The 18581-nt window shown below is 45.4% G+C and overlaps 1 protein-coding gene across 1 annotated transcript in view; it reads left to right on the top strand.

Moving 5' to 3' along the window:
• LOC133090937 (transforming acidic coiled-coil-containing protein 2-like) overlaps nucleotides 1-18581 on the top strand; it is an 82458-nt gene that overhangs the window by 22086 nt on the left and 41791 nt on the right. The window contains exons 2-5 of the mRNA XM_061189612.1: nucleotides 3492-3621; nucleotides 4795-4912; nucleotides 5239-5335; nucleotides 9588-9666. Of these exons, the coding sequence (XP_061045595.1) occupies nucleotides 3492-3621; nucleotides 4795-4912; nucleotides 5239-5335; nucleotides 9588-9666 (424 nt within the window). The remainder of the gene's footprint in view (nucleotides 1-3491; nucleotides 3622-4794; nucleotides 4913-5238; nucleotides 5336-9587; nucleotides 9667-18581) is intronic.

Raw genomic sequence — 18581 nt, 5'->3', positions numbered from 1 at the left:
GGGGTGCCCCACAGAAGGGAACCTCAGACCTCTGTGGAGGGATTTGCAGTCAGCTGGGGCTGATGTCCACGAGGCTAGCTCTGTAAGAGTTGGGAGAATGGCAAACTGGACCCCACTGCTGCCCCGGGAGGGAATTGTTGCTGCCACAGGGGAGAAGTGAGGTTGGGGTGATGCTCCCAGAAGCAGAAAGCAGCCAGGAAGGAGTGTGCCCTGCTTCCTCCTTCCTCCTCTGGCTTCCGCCTTCCCCTGGCAGAGCTTCACGAGGAGCTGTTGGCAAAGCAGAAATGGGGTTTTCAGAGCCTCCCAGCATCTGAATATAGTGGGTTTGGAGCTGAGAAACAAGAACTTAATAACTGACCTGCCCGCTCACCAGCAGTCTTGTGTCTGATCTCTACGGCATGAGAGCAGGTGATTTCTAAGCTCTGCGAGAATGGACTTTTCACATCAAAGTTTCTCGGTGCCCTCAGAGATGGGAGAGGAAAGAAGACAAGCGGCTAAGGGGAGAGTAAGAAGGAAGAGTTGTCATTTCACTTAAACCCCCTGGAGCAGCCAAGTCCACGGTGCTCACGAAGGGCCCCTGCCGGAGCAGAAAGCAGGCAATGTCTCTTAATAAATCCCTTTCTCAGGCTACGGGTGTTTGTTTGTATTCAAACAGGAACATGATAACAGAGCTATAAGTAGCTCCGCGCTCAGCCGTTCAAGGTAGGGAGTTAGAACAACTGAATCCAGCCACTGGAGGGAGAAGCTGAGGCCTCCTGCCTGCCTGGGATGAGGGTTGGCGCCGTCTGTGGGAACAGCAGCTGACTTAGGTCACTGGGTTTGTCAAGCAGCCAAAGGAACTGCTGGGTCAGGTGAACCTGAGCTCACCCCGAGAGCAAGCATAACCTCCCAGTTGGTGCCCCCCATATCCTCAGCTGACGCAGGACCTGAACGGCTGGAGGCCACTGTGACTGGAGAGCAATGCCATGCAGGAAAGGTGGGTCTCATCTGATCTTGCTGGGCTGGTCTGGAGGCGACTCCGGAGCCTGCAGAGGCCTTGTCAGGGGACACTGCCTGTTGGAAGCAAGCCTGTCTGAGTCCAGTTCTGGTTCCAGCCCTTGCTTGCTGTGGGAGGATGGGTAGATCATCTCTACCCTCTGGCCTCCGCTTCCTCATCTGTGCTGGAGAAGATGATCTCCACGCTGCTTCCAGCACTAACAATCGAAATGACTCAACGCGGAAGAATCCAAACGTATTGAGTCTTTAAAACAGATACATTTTCCTCATGTACAGAAAAAGTGTTTTTAAAATAGAGAATTAAAAACCCTGAATAGAAAACTCGATGAGATTGTCTGATGTATCAACACATCCCAATAGATTGCTCACAGGGCAGTGGGAGTTTGGCTGCAAAACCTCTCTGAGCCCACGTGTTACCGTCGATGAAACTGGGCCTGCGTGATCTCGTCTTCGCTTCCGCAGCATCTTGTACCTCCCGCCCCGTACACAGCAGGTAAAATGGGGCATCAGCTCAGACACCACAGTCTGGGTTCTGAGCCACGTCCTCCACCCACAGGCTGTGCTGCACAGTTTAGCTGCCGTGCTCATTCTCCCGGCTCCATCCCCTCCTATTTCAGACTTGGCTCCAGGCCCTGTTTCCCCAATGTTTCTCTTGGCTCCTCTCAGCAATGCTTCTGGCTACCCAGCCCCGTTAGGCTATCCCAGCCTTGGTGGTTCATCACCAGCCCAAACCTTACCTCCTTCCCTCTTCTAGATCAGCTAGGGGGATCCATAAGCTGGAGCCTTCCCAAGCAGCTTCAGTTGCCAACAGCTAGAAACCCCATGCTCTGCTATAGAGGTAAGTGAACGAGCGATAAAGGCAGTCAATTACCTTTGAACACTTGCCAAAAGTCTTCCAAGGCGGCAGCATTTCATTGTTCATCGAATGCCAGGGTTGGGGCCATCAGACTCCAGCCTTCCTTTTCCTCTCTCCTGGGCTTTGGCCATGCGACTTGACCTCTCTGGGTTTCAATTGTTCATCCATAAAAAAAGAAAAAAACCTACCTTATGGCTTTGCCGTAAGTGCAAGAGAACACAGGGACCTCAGGCTTGGCACATAGAAAGAGCTCAGTATTTATGGAATAGACGCGTAAGTAAATGAATGAATCAAAGACTGTCCCAGTTTATATTTGCAGCTGTGATGATGTGACGCCAATACACCAGCTGAAAAATAAAAATTCTCCCAAACAACCATCTTTTAAAATGAATTTTATATTTGAATCTACTGGAGACTAGGTTGAGGTTTAGCTGGCTGTCTAGACTCTGTACACAGAACAAGTGGGTAGAAGAAACCTTTGTGGATTCAGTCTTGCTTGTGGAAAACCCCCTTGAATTAATTAGAAGCCTAAACCATGGATCATTTTTGAAGAAGTACAGTTTCATTTGCCTGGGGATATAGAGCAACTCTAGCTAAATTAACATCGGACGCCCAGCAATGGCCAAGTAGAGGGACAGGATTGGAATGATGTGTCACTTGCCCAGCAAATATTTCAATGTAAATTGCTTGGTCCAAGTTCTTGAAACCGTGAACTTCTTATTGAGCCTATGTTATAAATAGTCTTCATCAACATCTGTTTCTTTCAGTGCACAAGTCAGTTTAGCTGATGTGCTGGTTTCTAATCAGTAGCGTCAGAATTCATGATTTTTCTGAAGGGATAAAAAAGAAGGCAACCTAATCTTTGTTTCACTGTGGGATCTGCCTGTTGGGGGCTCCAAAGAGACCCACTGCCAGTAGTAATATAATAGCCAACAATTTATCTAGTGCTTAATCTATTGCAAGAGCTTTATGGAAATTATCTCACCACAGTCACATGAGGTACATATTGTTATGATTCCCGTTTTATTTTATTTATTTATTTTTTGGCTGTATCGTGCAGCATGTGGGATCTTAGTTCCCTGACCAGGGATGGAACCCCTGCTTTGGAAGCGCGGGGTCTTGACCACTGGGTCACTAGGGAAGTCCCTGATTCCTATTTTAGAGATGCCAAAACTGAGCACAGAGAAGTTAAACAATTTGCTAAAGTTTATACATCAGGTGGGTGGTGGAGTTGGCGTTCACAGGGCAGCGGTCACGACCCTATCCTCCCTCCGAGGGGAGCTTGTCCCAGAGACAGATGAAGGAATTCACATACACGTGCGTTTAGCCATCTGTGGCGGGAAGTGGAAACCTGGTCACTTGCTGGATGTCCAGCTTGGAAGAAAACAGCATGAAGAGAACGAAGCTGATCAGCCGCGAACACGTGTAGACAGTGGTAAGACTGCTGTTGGGGTCCCGTCAGAGTAGTGCCTCTAGGAAAGGGGGTCTTGACTAAGAAATATGGACACTCTGGATTCCGTGGTGCCCAGCCTCTGGGCCTGTCCCCTGTGCCTGGGAACTCTATCATTATAAGAGACAGAGCACTAGCTCCTGGGATGGAAGCTGAAAAGTCTGTGTATTCATTCGCTCTCTTCCCCAGTGGCAGTGGCAGCCTCTGGTGCCCGTGGTGTCCAGGACAACAGTGAGTGATGAGACAGGTGTCAGCGACGATGCTCAGTGTCCATCAGCCATGGTAGTGGTGGTCCAGGGGCCAGTGGTGGCAGCAACAGGTGAGGCTGCAGAGCTGCCTGAGGGAGTGGTCCCTGGAGGGCATTTCATTGCTGAAATGTACACAACCGAAAACTGAACACTGAACATTCCCCACCTTCAAAGTCCTTACCCTTACTAGACTCTGCCATTTTGGTTGGCCATCCTCTCTCCCTCCTTCGCCTCTCTCCTTGGGAGTGAGCCCCCAACTCTCTCGTTCTCTTTGTCAGGGTTTTTTGCTATGTTTGCTCCCCTGTTGAAGACTTGCTTGGGACCTTTCTTCATTCCCATCTGGCTCATCCAAGATATTTTGTTTGAAAAGATTCTCTTCCCTAGAAAAATTCCCTTTTGATTTTGTGATGGGGGGACGGGAAGGGGGCGAGGGTAGGCAAAGTTTCTTGTTTCTTATCCCTTTAATCTTCAATTTTATGGAAATCTAGTGTTAATAAACACAAAAGCAGTCGTTTTCAAGCTTTTTTCCCCCAGTAGGTTTATTTTTTCAAACAATATCTTATGCAGAATCTCAAGATATGAAACATACTCACTTTTAAAAATTGAGTTGAAACTCACATAACACAAAATTAACCATTTTAAAGTGAGTAATTAAGTGGCATTTGATACATTCACAATACTGTTATCTGTCTCTCTGGATTTACCTATTCTGGACATTTCATGTCAATAGAATCACACAGTATGTGACCTTTTGTGTCTGGCTTCTTTCACTTAACATATTTTCAAGGTTCATCCAAGTTGTAGTATGTCTCAGAATCTCACTCCTTTTTATGGCTGAATAATATTCCACTGTATGGATAGATCACAATTTGCTTATCCATTGTCTGCCGAAACATACACACTTCTGCTCTGTTTGAACTAGAAGTGGGGCACTGAGATCCCCCTCCACATCCAACTTTCCCCTCCCAGGAGCTCCTGACACTCCTCTGAGCTTGGTAGGACATCTGGTCTCCAAGAAACCTTTGATGAAGTGCTAACTTTTTTCCCTGGAGGGGCTGCACCGTGTGGCAGGTGTAAGGAGCTTCTGCAGAATGAATGAAAGACTCTGCCACTACAAAAAATATATGTATATATATTGAAATTGACTGCATTCATGCAAAAGAGTGGCTAATTGTTAATGACTGGAATCCAGAGAGGAAGGAGGCTGCTGAACAGAAGGGTCTTTGGTGGCTGCCTTTCTCCAGTCCCGCCTGAGAGCCGCAGGGCCTCCTCCACCCTGGATGGGCAGGTCTGCCTACCAGCGACCTGGGCAAGCCTGCTGCTTTGTACAACTTCACTTGTTGACACTCAAGCCACGCCTGGGTAAGTACATCCTGCACACACCACACCATAAACAGGTGCCAGACTGCTGCGTCATCATGTTTCCACAAGTTTTCTTTGTCTTTCCGTATTATTTACGGCAGAATTTTCCCAGGTGCAAACAGGACGCCCTTGGAGGATTTTCCTCCTCTGTAGAAAGAAAGGTTTGTCTCCTGCTCTAAAGCATAAGGGCAAGCGAGTGACTCATGGCACCCCTGCTCTGGGAGCAGGACAGTCCTGCTCGCCTAAGTGCGGCCAGTCAGATCACAGGGGCCAGTTTTAGTTTGGATAAGCCTTTTCTGAAAGGAGCCCTGCTAATGTACTAACAGGAAAATCCTCTGCATGAAAGGCCCTGGCCTCAATGGGCTGGGAAATGCTGATTGCACGTTTGTGTACTCACTGCGGCTCTGCTCTGGCTCTGCCCAGGTATGATGTGCAGCTGGTTTGTGTCAGTGTCGTGGGTGGAGACTGTTTGGGCTGTTTGCCCAACTGGTTGAGGTGGCTCTGGGCCTCTGCTTAGACCTTGCTCGCTTCTGAATGGTGGAGGAGAAAGTCAAGTTGCTGACACGCAGACTTTCCAGGGGCCTCGGCCTCCAAAGTCACAGACCGTCCCTGACTGTAAGTAGACGGCAGAGTCGTACAGAGCGGTACTTCCTCTCTGGTCTTGAGGAAGCCCGAGGAGGGCAGTTCTAAAGGTCACCAGGAGAGAGTTTTGAATGCAGCCAGGCCTTCCCTCGGGGGTTTTGAAATTTACACTAAGCCAGAAGTAGTTTTAAAAGCCAGTTTAAAAATCTAGCTCAAGTGTTCTGATTCTTAAGAAAATTATTGAATTTTATTTGGTGAATGAGTTTCAAAAATTAATGTTACATCGAATCATGTGTAATTCCAGCTGCATGTGGTTCAGCCTGGCAGGTACGAGGAAGTTATGATAATGGATAAGGGCACAATGATTGTAACACTCAACATTATTTCCTAAGGCATAATTTTGCAAATGAACAGAAAAAATAAACTGAAGTGATTGATTTTACATAAATGAAAATTTTTACATTCTGTAAGTGAGTATATGATTCCTTTTTTTTTTTGGCCATCTTATAAACAGCAAATGGCAGAAAGGATTGAGCAATTGCAACTTTTTTTTTTTTTAACATCTTTATTGGAGTATAATTGCTTTACAATGGTGTGTTAGTTTCTGCTTTATAACAAAGTGAATCAGTTATACGTATACATATGTTCCCATATCTCTTCCCTCTTGCATCTCCCTCCCTCCCACCCTCCCTATCCCACCTCTCTAGGTGGTCACAAAACACAGAGCTGATCTCCCTGTGCTATGCGACTGCTTCCCACTAGCTATCTATTTTACGTTTGGTAGTGTATATATGTCCATGACACTCTCTCACTTTGTCACATCTTACCCTTCCCTCTCCCCATATCCTCAAGTCCATTCTCTAGTAGGTCTGTGTCTTTATTCCCGTCTTGCCACTAGGTTCTTCATGACACTTTTTTTTTTTCCCTTAGATTCCATATATATGTGTTAGCATACTGTATTTGTTTTTCTCTTTCTGACTTACTTCACTCTGTATGACAGACTCTAACTCCATCCACCTCACTACAAACAACTCCATTTCATTTCTTTTTATGGCTGAGTAATATTCCATTGTATATATGTGCCACATCTTCTTTATCCATTCATCCGATGATGGACACTTAGGTTGCTTCCATGTCCTGGCTATTGTAAATAGAGCTGCAATGAACATTTTGGTACATGACTCTTTTTGAACTATGGTTTTCTCAGGGTATATGCCCAGTAGTGGGATTGCTGGGTCGTATGGTAGTTCTATTTTTAGTTTTTTAAGGAACCTCCATACTGTTCTCCATAGTGGCTGTATCAATGTACATTCCCACCAACAGTGCAAGAATGTTCCCTTTTCTCCACACCCTCTCCAGCATTTATTGTTTCTAGATTTTTTGATGATGGCCATTCTGACCGGTGTGAGATGATACCTCATTGTAGTTTTGATTTGCATTTCTCTAATGATTAATGATGTTGAGCATTCTTTCATGTGTCTGTTGGCAATCTGTATATCTTCTTTGGAGAAATGTCTATTTAGGTCTTCTGCCCATTTTTGGATTGGGTTGTTTGTTTTTTGTTATTGAGCTTAATGAGCTGCTTGTAAATTTTGGAGATTAATCCTTTGTCAGTTGCTTCATTTGCAAATATTTTCTCCCATTCTGAGGGTTGTCTTTTGGTCTTGTTTATGGTTTCCTTTGCTGTGCAAAAGCTTTTAAGTTTCATTAGATCCCATTTGTTTATTTTTGTTTTTATTTCCATTTCTCTAGGAGGTGGGTCAAAAAGGATCTTGCTGTGATTTATGTCATAGAGTGTTCTGCCTATGTTTTCCTCTAAGAGTTTGATAGTGTCTGGCCTTACATTTAGGTCTTTAATCCATTTTGAGTTTATTTTTGTGTATGGTGTTAGGAGTGTTCTAATTTCATACTTTTACATGTACCTGTCCAGTTTTCCCAGCACCACTTATTGAAGAGGCTGTCTTTTCTCCACTGTATATGCTTGCCTCCTTTATCAAAGATAAGGTGACCATATGTGCGTGGGTTTATCTCTGGGCTTTCTATCCTGTTCCATTGGCGATTGCAACTTTTTGAGTAAAGGGTTAGGAGGGAGAGAATTGATCACTACAGTGACATCACTCATAATTGTCTCAGTTTGGGGGCATTTTAATTAGGCCCGTTCAAAATACTTATATTTTATTTTCCCGTGACTGTTGATTACACATAGTACATGGTAGCTACTCACTCAGTTTTGGTTGAATGGCTAAGCAAATCAATGGACACATTTTATTGTGAGTAAGTCCATCACTGAGGTTTTCTGAGGAAATGCTGTGATGACAGCCATCCTGCTGGGAAGAAATCTCGAATCAGAAGGCAGGAGACTGGGTTCTGTTTCCAACTCTGGCCTCCCCAAACTGGGTCTTTGGCAAATCCCTGGCTTTCTCTGCAGCCTCAGTTTCCCCACCGGATTAGACTGGTAATCTCTAAGGCTCCAGCTTGAAAAGTCTGTAATTTATTTAATTAATTAATTTATTTATTGAAGTATAGTTGATTTACAATGTTGTGGTAATTACTGCCGTACAGCAAAGTGCTTCAGTTATACATATATATATATATATATATATTCTTTTTTAAAATATGCTTTTCCATTACAGTTTATCATAGGATAATGAATATAGCTCTCTGTGCTATACAGCAGGGCCTTGTTGTTTATCCACTCTATATATAATAGCTTATATCTGCTCACCTCATCCTCCCACTCCATCCCTCCCCCAACCCCCTCCCCCTTGGCAACCACCAGTCTGTTCTCTATGTCCATGATTCTGTGTCTGTTTCATAGATGGGTTCATCTGTGGCATATTTTAGATTCCACATATAAGTGATATCATATGGTATTTGTCTTTTTCTGACTTACTTCACTTAGTATGATAATCTCTAGTTGCATCCATGTTGCTGCACATGGCATTATTTTGTTCTTTTTTATGGCTGAGTAGTACTCCATTGTGTATATGTATCACATCTTCTTTATCCATTCATCTGTCGATGGACGTTTAGGTAGCTTCCATGTCTTGGCTATTGTGAATAGCGCTGCTATGAACATAGGGGTGCATGTATCGAAAAGTCTATTATTTTATTTATTTATTTTATTTTTTGGCCACGCTGTGTGGCATGCGGGAATATTAGTTTCCCGACCAGGGGTGGAACCTGTGACCCCTACGTTGGAAGCGCAGAGTCTTAACCCCTGGACTGCCAGGGAAGTCCCTGAAAAGTCTGTGATTTTAAAAGCTTTCTGTAACTTAGTTTCTCCACCTAGAACAAGTGAACAAATAGGCCTGATCCTGCTTATGCTATGGGGTCTTGTGGAACTCTGTTGGCGATGTCAGCAGATGTCCTGGGTTTCTCTGTGGGCTGTGTGGGAAGCATCCTCATTATGATGACGATTAATAAACAACGTCACTAAGTAAGCCCGATGAAATGACTCTGGGTGTCCAGACAGCAAGCCGCTTTACATGATTATTTATTCCTTGTCTGGCTACAACTATGCATTTTCCTCAGCAAGAAAAACATGCTGCCTTCATCGAAATATGTGCAGAAGTGAAACTGATTTGATGAAACAAGTGTTTAGAGAAAAAAATATGAAAACCACATGTTTTTGAAGAGCAGTGGATTTCACACCTCCTGACATTGGACACCCAGCTCTGCTGTCCTCGACAGTGGGAAGCCAGCCGCACTCTGGATTTCCAAACCGAACACAATTAGAAACAGAAAACACTCCAACAGCGGTGCTCCTCAAGCTCTCCTTGGCAAACGGGCCCCTTTTGTCACTCCCTTTGTATGTATACATATACGTGTACATTGGCGTTAGGTCAGAGGCTCAGTAACAAACTCGTCTTACAGAAGTGTCTGCCAACCCGAGGTGGGAATAAAACACCAGCCTGTACTGCTGGGTGGCACGTTGCAAAGGAAAACCCTTCAAAAGCAATTTTCCATGCTGTGACTGCAGAGATAAACACTTCCCATCATCTGGCTTTTGAGTTTGGGGAAATGAGCAGGCGGAAAAATCCTCAGATCTTCTTCAATTTTACAGATGTATATACCCTTTTGTTTCTTCCAGTCACCGCCGATCAAATCCGAAGGGACGCTGGGCACCCTGAATCACCATGGGCAACGAGAACAGTACCTCGGGCAACCAGGTGGGTGTCACGGGGCTTCCCCTTGACCTACACGGGTCTCTTGAGTGACATTGACTAGACTTTTTTTCAGCATCTCCTCTCTGCCCAGGAAGGAATGAACTAAAACTCAGATTGTGGCTAGATACATGCGGGCATATTCGTATCCATGTAGGCATTTTTCATTCCATTTTCAGAATTCTCATATTAAGTCTAGCCCTAATTTTATAAACTATATAAAAAGTAGTTTTAATTCTTGTCCTATGCTTTTGAAATTGACATATGAGAGTTTGGCGCATTTTTTCCTGGATTGTGCCCCCCTCCCCATCTACTTACCTACATGGATACATACCCCTCCCCCCCAAAAAAGTCATGGGCCTGAAAAAGTGGTTTTAAAAATCTATAAATGTTGAGCAGATTAAATGTGAACTATCATTTCCATGTTAGGTAAGGTTTTCACAATTGAGGAATAGGCTTTGCTGGATTGTGTGTAATACTGGGATATTCAAATAAATTCAAATTTTATAGTTATCCATTTTAAGTTTGAGAGTTGTAATTCAATGCGCTGGTGAGCAAAATTAGGGAAACACTTTCCCATTGATCTGATACACAGTGGAAATTTTGGATTAATGGTATTGAGTTCTCTGAATGAGAAAATTCGACCTAAAGCCAGCCTAAGGCAGTTCCTTTTCCCTCTGCTTTTTTCTTCCCCACCATCTTCTTTCCTCCCGCAGGAAAACGGGAATCATCAAAAGAAAAGATGGCAAACTCCGATCTTTAGGGGCAGACAAGAAACAGTAATTGTGTTAAACAACTGGGTGGGAAACTATAGGGAGAGGTGGGAACTGTGGCACACAGAGGGGTCCTGTCCAGCTGTCTAAAGGAAGCAGCCACCATCAACACCAGCTGATGGCTGCCAAGTAGAAATGTGGGTCCAGTGTTACAAGACCTTTCCATTTCCTCAAGAGAAGTCAGAAACCCAGATATTTTTTTCCCAAAAATCTTAAAGATTTTAAAATTAAACTTTTTATGTTGAGATAATGGTTAGATTGGCATTTTGTTGGAAGAAATAATACAGAGAGATCCCACGTACCCTTTACCTAGTTTCCCCCAGGGGCAACATTTTGCAAAACTAGAGTACAAAATCACAACCCAGATACTGACATTGACACAGTGAAGATACAGAACATTTCCAGAGACAGTATTCCTTTTGTTGCCCTTATAGCCACACCCACCTCCCTCCGGTGCCCCGTTCATAACCCCTGGCAATTTCTAATTCGTTCTCTATCTCCATAGAGATGAGATAGAGAATGTTATACCATGTTATATAAATGGAATCATACAGCAGGTGACCTTCTGGAATTGGCTTTTCTCACTCAGCATGATTTCCTCGGGATTCATCCAGATTGTTGCATGTGTCAATAGTTCATTCTTTTCTATTGCTGGGTAGTGTTCTCTGGCATAGATGTACTACAGTTCATTGAACCATTCACTTAGTGAAGGACATCTGGGTTGTTTCCAGTTTGGGGCTATTACAAATAAAACTGTTATGGACATTTGTGTACAGGTTTTTTTGTGAACATAAGTTTTCATTTCTCTGACGTAAAGCCCAAGAGTGCAGTTGCTGGATCATATGGTAGTGGCATGTGTAGTTTTATAAGGAACTACCAAACTGTTTGCTAGAATCCCTGTACCATTTTACATCCCCACCAGCAGTGTATGAGGGATCCAGTTTCTCTGCATTCTGGCCATCATTTGGTACTGTCACTATTTGGTGTTGCCATTCTGGTGTGTGTGTTGTGATATCTCATTATGGTTTTAGTTTGCATTTCCCTGATGACTGATGATGTTGAACATCTTTCACATGCTTATTGCCATCTGTATATTCGTTTTGGTGAAATATCTGTGCATGTCTTTTGCTCATTTTCTAACTGGATTTTTCTTACTGTTGATCTTGAGAATTTTTATATAGTCTAGATACTAATCCTTTGTCAAATTGTGGTTTGCAAGTATTTTCTCCCATTGGTAGCTTGTCTTTTCATCCTCTTAACAGGGTCTTTTACAGAAAAGTTTCTACCAGGTACAATATATCAGTTTTTCTTTTTATAGATAGTGCTTTTTGTATCTTCCCTAAGCTGAGAACTCCTACCTGAATACAGACAATAAAGTAGGTTATATTTTCTCTCCATTACCTATACTAAACTGCACTGTCCAGAATTGAAGGCTGGTTTATTTAGGATAGATGCACAGAAATGGAATTGGCACATCAAATGGAGGGTATTTTTGAAAGGCTCTTGCTATATATCTATATCTATAGTTATATCTATATGCGAAATGCCTTCCAGAAGGTGATGACAATTTATATGTCTCTCATCAGGATACGAGAGCCCATCTCACTATATCCTTTCAAGCAATGAATATTTTAGTGTCTCAGATCTTTACTGATTAGAAAGGTAAAAATACTTAAAGATTTAAAAACTCTCACCCTACTATACCTTACCCCCATTTCTCATCTCCTGCCAGCTTCCAACCCTAGCCTCCCTCCCCAGTCCTCCGACTCCTGGAGCAGACAGGAGAGGTTTTCCTGGCACCACAATTTTTCACATCTCCAGCCTCAGCCAAACATGACCCAGTGGGGCGTCACGGGGGTGCCTTTAGGATTCCAGAATCAGAACAAAGTTTGCCTTCCTTGGAGAGACAAATGGAAATGAAGCGCAAGTACGTTTGGCTGTAGGACTCAGGGTCCCCCACGGGGCTGAGGCTCCAAACCTGTCTTTCCACTGTCTCCTGGATATGTCTGCCTGGATGACCCGCAGTCACCCTGAGCTCTTCAAACCTGAGCTCAGCTGATCCTCCCCTTCTGTATTCCCCCTCTTGGGTACCATGCCCTACCATTCAAGACAGAAACCTGGGGGTCACCTCTAACTCCACCCATTCCCATTCTCCATATTTAATAAATCACTCTATGATTGATTGATTGATTAATGGACTGGCCGTTTAGCTTTCCAAATTTCTGTTTAATCAGGACTGTTTTCAGTTGTGAGAGACAGAAGCCCATCTCCAATGGCCACAAGCAGAGAAGGGGTTTGTTTGGTTTATAGAATTGAGAAGTCCACAAAGAGGGTTTAGCTGTAGTAAATTACTGAGTCCAAAGGGTCAAAAGATGACGCTGGAGATCTCTCCTCCCCGGATCTTGCTCTGCTTTCCTACCGTGATGACCTAGTCCTTAGGGAGGTGCCCCCAGCCCCACAGGCAGCTCCACGCTTCTTCCAGCTAATGGTCCGGCCTCTGATTAGCTCTCTCTAAGGAATCTGATGGGCCCTGATCTGTCATGTGCCCTCTTTTGAGTCAATCACTGTGTCCCCAAATGTGGGACACTTTGATTAGCCAGCCTGAGCCACGTCCCCATACCTGTAGGGGAAAGGTGGGCCCTGGGTGATGACGGTCCCATCAGTATGGCTTTAGAGCACTTTCTCAAAAGACAAAAAATGTAGCACATATCCATGAAGTTTTTTCTTACAGCTTTTTTCCTCCACATCCCCATTGTCACAACCCTATTACCTCACACCTGGCTCACTGCAGACACCTGCAAACTATTTTCTCTGCCTCCACCCCTCCCCCATCCCACCCACGCTCCCAGTCCTCTCTCCCAGAAGCGTTTTCTCTGCGAAGATGCACTTGGAGGTGCCTGCAACCTGCCTACAAGTGAACTCTTGGAAGGAAAGATGCAGGTCCGAATGAACCTCTGTTCAGATTAAGGACCAGGCGTTGAGAACCAGCCACGTCACTGGTGCAAAGGATGAGAGACAAGCCTGCCTAGTCCTGGCCCTTGCCTCCTTCATACACCCTCGGGCTTCAGGTTCCTCTCCCTCTGTTGTCTGATTTCCCCTGGGTAGCCGTGGGGGAGGTAGGAGCACCCCCAGCAGGTTAGGCTCTCGCTCTGGTACTTGGGGGGATACAGTTCACTGTGGCCTGTCCTAACAGCAAGACACTTTGCTTTCAGCAAGAGGACTCCGGCTTGAATAACATCATCCTTTGGCCTCCAAACCCTGAACCTCTGCAGGTACTGGGAGATGTGCTCTGCGTGGCTTGCTGTCAGCCCCCTTCCTAACTTCTAGATGGTTGCAGACTTTTGGCGTGGTGTGTTCGTTTGCATTTTTAGTTTTTCTCCTCTTCCTCCTTCTCCCATTGCCTCCTCCCACCCACCTCAAATAAGTGATAAAACACAGTAGAAATCTGCAATATATGTTTGGATTTTTAAAACTAACATTTTGGTGTGTCTACCCAAGACCTGGCTCGGTTGATATGCTTTGAGATGCTGAATAAGGCTTATGTTCTCAAGGTAACGCAGCTGCTAATACTTACCTTTCCAAACATTTCTACTTTGATTTCCTTTGTCCTGGATGGAAGCTGAGCATGGGATGGTGGCCCCCCTTCGCTACCAGTGGGCAAAACGGATTTGTTGTAAGGAAGATTGATTTCCCAAGCGCCGCCAGTGTCGTTGTGCATAACGCAGCTGGCTGAGTCCCCTAGTTTTAGCCCTGCTCAAAGTGTTTGCTGTCGACTGGAGAGGAGGGCAAATTGGGAGCCATGCATCCCTTTCATGGAGATGTTTCCTGGAGACAACGTCAAGGTTGGTGTGTGCTGTGGGTGTGGTCAGGGTGAGGCAATAAAATGTGACTTGCGGTGAAATCCTGGCACACCCAGGAGGAGGAGGAGTGTTAGTCACCCACGTAATGTGTTCCTCGCCTTAGGGAACGAGCAGCTCCACCCCAAGGGTGGCTGCCAGAAGGTCTGCTTGGTGCTGTTGATGAAAATAATCAAAACAATCAATAATAAGAATAGAAAAGAGTTTTATTTGAGCCAAACTGAGGACTATAGCCCAGAAGCCAGCTTCTCAGATTACTCTGAGAAACTGCTCCGGAGAGTTTTCAGCAGAGTAATGACATGAACTGAGAGGGCTGTGATTGCTTTGTCGAGAATGGTCTTTAGGGGGCAGAGGGCAGAAGTAGAGGAGGGACGTTAGTTAAGACGCTATTTAGAAGTCAAAAGATAGATGATTATGGCTTGGAATGAGGTGGCAGGGAAGGGGGTTCCTGGATTGGGAATATATTTTGAAGGCAGAGAGAAAAGGCTTAATGATGGATTGAATTTGGTGGTAGGGAAAAGAGCAGACTCAAGAATGAACCCTAGGTGTTGGGCCTGAGCCATTGAGTAGATGGGAATGTCATTTCCTGAGATGGGGAGGATTGGAGGAGGGGAAAATTTAGGGGGAAGGGAGAGAATCAAAGGTTCTGGTTTGGTCATAAAATCTGAATGCCTATTGGGAGCTGCAATGAAGAGATCTAATAGGTATTTAGATACACAAGAGATGGGACTTGAGATGTATATTTGAGTCATCAGCACAGGTATTTAAACCCATGTGACTGACTGGATGAGACCGCCTGGGAGAGAGTAAGAGAGTTGGAAAAGGGGACCCAGGACTAATTCCTGAGATGCTCCAACATTTAGACATAAGCCCAGGGGGAAGTGCGGGAAAATCTTTGAAGGAGTTGGAGCTGGCTGAAGACAAAGGAAAATGAGGGACCTAAGAGATCATGAGAGTATCAAGAAACAGAGAGTGTACACTGGCATTAGATGCTCCTGGGAAATAAGGGGCAGACACCTGTCCATCGATTTGACAATATGGCAGCCTTTGGTGACCAGGAAAACTTCATATTGCCCTGCAGGCCCCTGACAAGCACAGTTGCGGTGGAATAACAGTGATGCAGGTTGCATGGGGAAGGAATGATGAGGGAAATGGAGATAAGGAAGTAGAGAGAGGTGTGTAGATCATCCAAGAAGTTTTCCTAAGAAAGGGAGCAGAATATTGGGACAGTAGCTAGTGGAGAGAGTTGCATGGAAGCTTTAATTAAAGACTGAAGATACTAGATGCCTGCGTGGTGATGGGCTTGAGGGAGAGAGGCAGGGAATCATTGGAAGACGGATGAGAGAAGGGTCAACTGAAGGAAGGCTGACCTTGAACGTTTGCGAGGGAATGGGATTGGAGCAGAAGTGGGCTTAGAGGAGAGACATTTCCACCACTGTGGACTGGGGGAGGGAAGACAGAAGCAGATACACCTCAGAATCGAGAGGATGGAGGGGGAGGAGTTGAGGGAGCTCCCTTCTGATGGCTGATAAGGGTGCAGAGAAAGGGGTGCATGTGTGCGGGGGTGGAAATGAGGTCAGCTGAGGAAGGGGGTGTACTAAGCATGGAAGTTGGGGGGATAACAGGTACTTGGGGAGACTGGACCCTGAAGCCAGGGTACGAGGCATGGTAGGACCTCTCTTCATAGTCTCTTGGCAGTGGGCTAGCAAATTAGCTTAACGATTTTTGCTTTTGAAATTTTTTGGCAGCAACTGATTTGTCGAATTAATTAATGACCAATTTTATCTTAAGAAGTCAAGTTTAATAACATCACAATAGTCCTGTATCTGGATCCTGCTGACAAGTCACAGTTATTTCTACTTTCATCAGCACAAACTCTATTTAAACTCTGAAATTTAGTAGTGTGGCCTTGGTTTCTTGTCTGTACTGCCAAGGGAAGAGGAGTCATTGAGGGGGAAATTCACACACGCAGGCTGGACCAACTCCATCCATTTATTGAAGGTTCCTTAGTGACTGAGTCCTTTTGACCTCAGACCCACCCCCTTGTGGATACCTGTTGCTGCATGCTGGGTCCTACTTGTTACTCCTGCTCCTTCCCTCCACTGACTGACTCACTGAGGTCTCCTGGCAGGCAGGCTGCTCTCAGGCAGCACAGAGCAGCCTCACTTACTAGAATGCACAGCTGTGACTCACAGCCAAGCCCCAGGCCTTTCCTTCCTGGTGACTTCTCTTCCTGAAGGCGTCAAATATGTTGGCTGCAAATGAGAAGAAAGTCCTATGTGTAACCAAGGCTGTGGAGGGACACTGGCATGGGCATGGGAGGGCACAGTCCAGTGAGAGGTCTGTAGACTAACACTGAGCCAAGGGGAGCCTGAGCTGCTCCGGGAGTGTCAGGGTCCTAGCTTGTGTGTCCTCTTTGGAACAGAGGTGGAGGTGACATAGTAATGAGAGGTTTCATGAGCCCTTTCTGGGGTTGCATGCATCGTGACTTGCATGGAAGGATTTATGGTGAAATAAGGGCCATGTCAGCCCACATCCCCAGCTCCTGAAAGTGGGCATGACAGTGGTTCAGTGTTCTTTCCTGAGTGCTCGGTTCTGGGTAGCCCTCCAGAGGGCACCTGAGCTCTGAGCACATGAATTCCACGGCACGAGGACAACGCCCATCCTTTGGTGGCTGCTTTACCACCTCTGAACTTCCCCTTGGCCATTGGGTTGTCATGATACCCGTTTACGGCTCTGACAGTGTGGAGAGGGAAAGAAAGACAGTCAGTCCTATGACTATAATGGCCTGACTTAAAAATCCATGATCATTGAAAAAACTCTTTTAAAGCAATTCCATTGTCTGGACGTTTCTGTAGTTTGAGTCCCAAGGGGGAAAAAAAAAGGATTTTCAACTGTTGGAAGTGTGGTCAATGCTGTGAAGCAAGAAAACAGACGCAAAGACACCTGACGTGGCACTGGGTGTCTGAGAATGCGCTTTGGGGGAGCTGAAGGACGAGCAGGAAACAAGAGGGGTCGGGAGGGTTGAGGGCAGGTCACTGGGCACGCCTCCTCCAGCCCGGACCTCATCAAGGCAGGTCTTTCTGGTTCTGGCTCAGTGTTAAAGAGGCAGCTGGGCCTGAGGTTCGTTCCTGAAGGCAACCTCAGCACTGTGGTTTCAGACTGTGGACTTCTCTGACATCCAAGGGACAGAGGACCAGGAAGACAGGAGAATCTGTTCTGTGTGAGCCGTCCCTGGGCATGTTTCTGCAGGCTGAGGTCTGTAGAAACCCGTAGGCACTGTGTGATTTCGTTTTGCTTCTAGATAAACGTCCCCTAAATATGTGCATATGTTGTTTAACTCTACAAATGCTTGGGGTACCAAGTTCAGCTTGGAGGTAGTTTCTCTATTTCCTGAGGAACCCAAGGAACTCAACATTACGACAGCCTTAGACCAGCGCCGGCAGAAACGGCATCCTCTAATATTCTACAGGCAGTAGATGGGCACCTGGGATGATATAACTGTGTTTAATGAGAAGGAAATTGAACAAAGACTATTAAACAGCATGAACTCAGTGCTGATAACAGTGGGGAGAGCTCCTTTATTATGACGTCTGATGGCGCAGCCCAGAGGGTTGATGCTAATTTTCGCTGGAGTGATTATCGAAGTTTGTGAACTGCGTGGCTCCGTGTCTGGCCGGACGCATCTTCTGAAGAATCTGATTAACTATTTTAGCTTTAAGCTGAGATGGGCACTGGAGCTCTTGGTTAATGAGTTTTGAATCGGTTTCTTCTCTATAATCATAAAAACTAGAATATGTGAGTGTCCACTATGATCTAGCCTTGTGCTTTGTGCTTCACATGTATTATTTTATTTAACCTTCAAATCAACCTTGTAAATATGATCCCCCATTTTCCAGATATGATACTAGAAGGCTTATGGCTGAATAAACACTAAAGCTTGGCTTTGAACCACTACACCTAGCTTCCTGCACCCTTATTTTTATTTTATTTTATTTTAATTAATTAATTAATTTATTTATTTTTGGCTGTGTTGGGTCTTCATTTCTGTGCGAGGGCTTTCTCTAGTTGTGGCAAGCGGGGGCCACTCTTCATCGCGGTGCGCGGGCCTCTCACTATCGCGGCCTCTCTTGTTGCGGAGCACAGGCTCCAGACGCGCAGGCTCAGTAGTTGTGGCTCACGGGCCCAGTCGCTTCGCGGCACGTGGGATCTTCCCAGACCAGGGCTCGAACCCGTGTCCCCTGCATTAGCAGGCAGATTCTCAACCACTGCGCCACCAGGGAAGCCCCTT

This window comes from Eubalaena glacialis, chromosome 1 (genome assembly GCF_028564815.1).
Source record: "Eubalaena glacialis isolate mEubGla1 chromosome 1, mEubGla1.1.hap2.+ XY, whole genome shotgun sequence".
In the NCBI taxonomy this organism is placed as follows: Eukaryota; Metazoa; Chordata; class Mammalia; order Artiodactyla; family Balaenidae; genus Eubalaena; species Eubalaena glacialis.
This window is presented reverse-complemented; position numbering and strand designations above follow the sequence as displayed.